The 3,242-nt window shown below is 25.6% G+C and overlaps 1 protein-coding gene across 1 annotated transcript; it reads right to left on the reverse strand.

The window, feature by feature from the left end:
* Nucleotides 1-440: 440 nt before the first annotated feature.
* On the reverse strand, nt 441-2,807 carry LOAG_07899 (hypothetical protein; the record flags this gene model as incomplete). Its single annotated transcript, XM_003143431.1, has 2 exons — nt 441-627; nt 2,671-2,807. 2 exons carry the CDS (start codon nt 2,805-2,807, stop codon nt 441-443), a joined length of 324 nt encoding a protein of 107 aa, XP_003143479.1.
* Nucleotides 2,808-3,242: the final 435 nt, after the last annotated feature.

The raw sequence follows: 3,242 nt of genomic DNA on the forward strand, positions 1-3,242 counted from the left end.
CAAATGAATGATGACAAATCATTCGTTATAAATTAGCCTTTCCAATGAATGATTAAATACTGCAAGTTATTAACAAACAATGATATGATATGATATGATTGTGATTATTATTTACATAATATACTAAAATAATAAATAAAATTGGTGCCAGTGAGTGTTTAGTGATAATCGTGATAATAACAGTCAAGAGAATGATACTAATGATGATAAGGTAAGAAAAGCTATAATAAAGATTATGATGATAATGTTCAAATGATTAATTGTTTACAATGCCCATAGTTATATGCATAAAACTTCTTTAAATGTTGGCTAAATCAAATATACTATCTTTTCAACAAATAAATGAATGATGATCTTTATGATTCTTGCTGATGATAATGATGAAGACGATGATGTTTTAGTAATGATGATGATGATGATGATGATGATGATGATAGTAATCATAATTCATCAAATAGAGAGGAAGAACGAAAGCATAATTCTTCTTCAAGATTCCTTGCATATTGACCAAAATCAATTTCAATTGACCAATGACAATTCATACATTCACATTCAATTATAGAGAAAGAAAGTGTTGTTTGTCGTTCATTAAACTTTTTTACGCCTTTCAATTTGTTAAATAAAATTCTGAAAGTCCAAAAATATTATCAATCAAAATGAACAAATTTTGAAAACTTTGAAACTTTTTTTTTGAGATGTAATCTTTATTTCACTTATTATTTTTTTTCTGTTGTACGGATGGTATTTTTGATCTGATTTTTTATGAACTGTCTTTTTTTTTTGAAGCTTATAAAAAGTTTTTTTTTCGTCATTTATAACAAGAAAAAGGATTGAATTATTAAAATTAGCCAATATAGCTTTAAAAGTTCAATTACTCACTTCTATATCAAATTTTTACCAATTCTTATTAGAATTTAAAAAAAAACATATATAGAAGAAGATATCGGAAAGTTTCACCTATCCTTTCAAGTTGTAAGTTATACTAGAAAAATGATTCAAAAAGAAAAAATTTTTTATCTTTATTTTCAATTATTGTTCTTACGATGGAATGGAATTATAGCAATAGTAATCAAATTTCCTCCATATACATATATTTAAAATAAAAAAAATCAATAACTTCATCAACTTTTTTTTTTTAAAAAATTAATGATTGATATTTTTTATCATTCTATTAGTTACATTTACACATATAAACATTTCTTATCATATATGCTAATAGTATGCAATCGTAGTATTGTTTTTTCTTTTTAAAATTTTAAAACCAAACAAATGCTTAAATTAATAGCTACAGTAACGAAGAAATGATAACAAATTATTGCTTGAAAAGAAGTTCAACGTATTCGAAGAGAAAATTATCAAGTTCAATCATAATGAATCAAATAGTCGAACGATTCATCTCTTCTTTTTTTCCTTTTAAATACCTAAGTATCAACCCTTTACCTCTCCTCCTCCAATATTTGCCATTTTCACCAGTTTTCCTCACTAAACAACTCTCACTTTATATTTTCATCTCTTAATTAAATTACAATTTAAGATATCTCTAACATAAAATACAAATTAAATTATTTTTCAAGATTTCTGAAAATGGAAAGGACGAATACGACAATTTTCAAGTTTATCAATCCTCATTTATATCCTTATCCAGTCACTCACATTTGTTTTATCCCCTATTCTTGGTTAATCTTTGTGTCATATATCTCATTTTATCGCTTCATTTCATTTTAAGTCATTAGCATAGTCACAAATTGGAAATCAAATTATTTGAACCGTCTTTTATTGCACCAATTACTTCATCAAGTATTAACTAATATTTAATCGAAATTCAATCTTTTTTTCAAAATAATATCGAAAATTTTAAAAATAATAGGAAAAAGGAAACCAAAAAAAAAAACAGAAATTAGTACTGTCCGATGGAATTTGATTAAATTACACAACGATATTCGAGTAGAAAAGAAAGGAAGAAAGAGATACAATAAGATAAATTCTCGAAGTGTCAGTAATAAATGATATAATAATTGTTGATACTAAAAATTCTCGATAATAATAGCTTACTGAGATTGAATAATCTTCAAATTATCATATTAGTATGGCATGGGAATAGAAATAATATCAACTAATCTTGTTGATACGATCATTTAACTAACATTTTTATGTTTCTGATAGTTGGTAATAAACCTCCAATATTTTTGTCAGCTAATAAGAAATGAAAAAATGAACAGTACTAGTCAATCTTATTGAATGCCTATTTTTCTGGTTACTTAATAAAGAATAAGAAGAAATATGATAATTTCCTCCAAGAAAAGCATCCATATAAGCGTCGTCTACGATGAAGGAAAATTATTTGATAAAAAATAAAATTGGATGACATATGCACAAGAATTAAAGTTATCATAATTTTGTTGGGCGAGCGAAAAAAATTATGAAAAATTATTACAATTAAATTTTCCATAAAGTTCTTTTTTCTTCACATTTTTTATCCAAACTTTTTCGACTTTCTAATGGTAACAATTAATTTAATTTGAAAAAATATAAAAATCGTTGAAAAAAAAATTTATTACAGTTACATACTGCTAAAGATATGTGAAGAAATAAATAGTTTAAAAACATTTTTGATTTTGCTTTGGTAATTAGTATAGACTATCAAATACTTCCATTGTTTAATTAAATTACCTGCTAAATTTTGAGGTGGCATTTAGATGATGCAAAAAATCTTTGGCCGTTTTACGATGAAAAGGGCCAATAGGATGGCGAAACATTACAACGGTTGTTGAAGTAGATGTAGTACCAGCTGATCGAGAATTCTCCATTGCTGGGCGCAATTGTCGGATTCGCTTTTGCAATTTTTCGCTGTTCTTTAATGATGCTTTAATTGGAAATCCCCCCAAAAGTCAAATTATCGGTAATATAAAAGAGTGTTTGGTATTTCTAAAATATTTCAAAAAACTTTCCTAAACTTTCATGCTAAATTATTGACGTATACAATCACGGAGCGATTATCACACTTAATCAATAAACAAATTGATAAAAGTTGAAAACAGTGAAAATTGCTCAAGTGAAGTAGGAGAAGAAAAAGAGGTATAGTTATTAAAATTTATGAAAAAAAAAACCTTTCTTTTTTGCTTAATATCAAATGGTAAAGATAGGAGCATATAAGCAAGGAAGAGAAGAAAGTTTTCCCTTTTTTTTTTGATTAAAATTTTTTTCAGACAATTGCAAAAAAAAAAAAAAAAAAATCAAATACA

The sequence above is a fragment of the Loa loa genome, assembly GCF_000183805.2.
Source record: "Loa loa unplaced genomic scaffold supercont3.210, whole genome shotgun sequence".
In the NCBI taxonomy this organism is placed as follows: Eukaryota; Metazoa; Nematoda; class Chromadorea; order Rhabditida; family Onchocercidae; genus Loa; species Loa loa.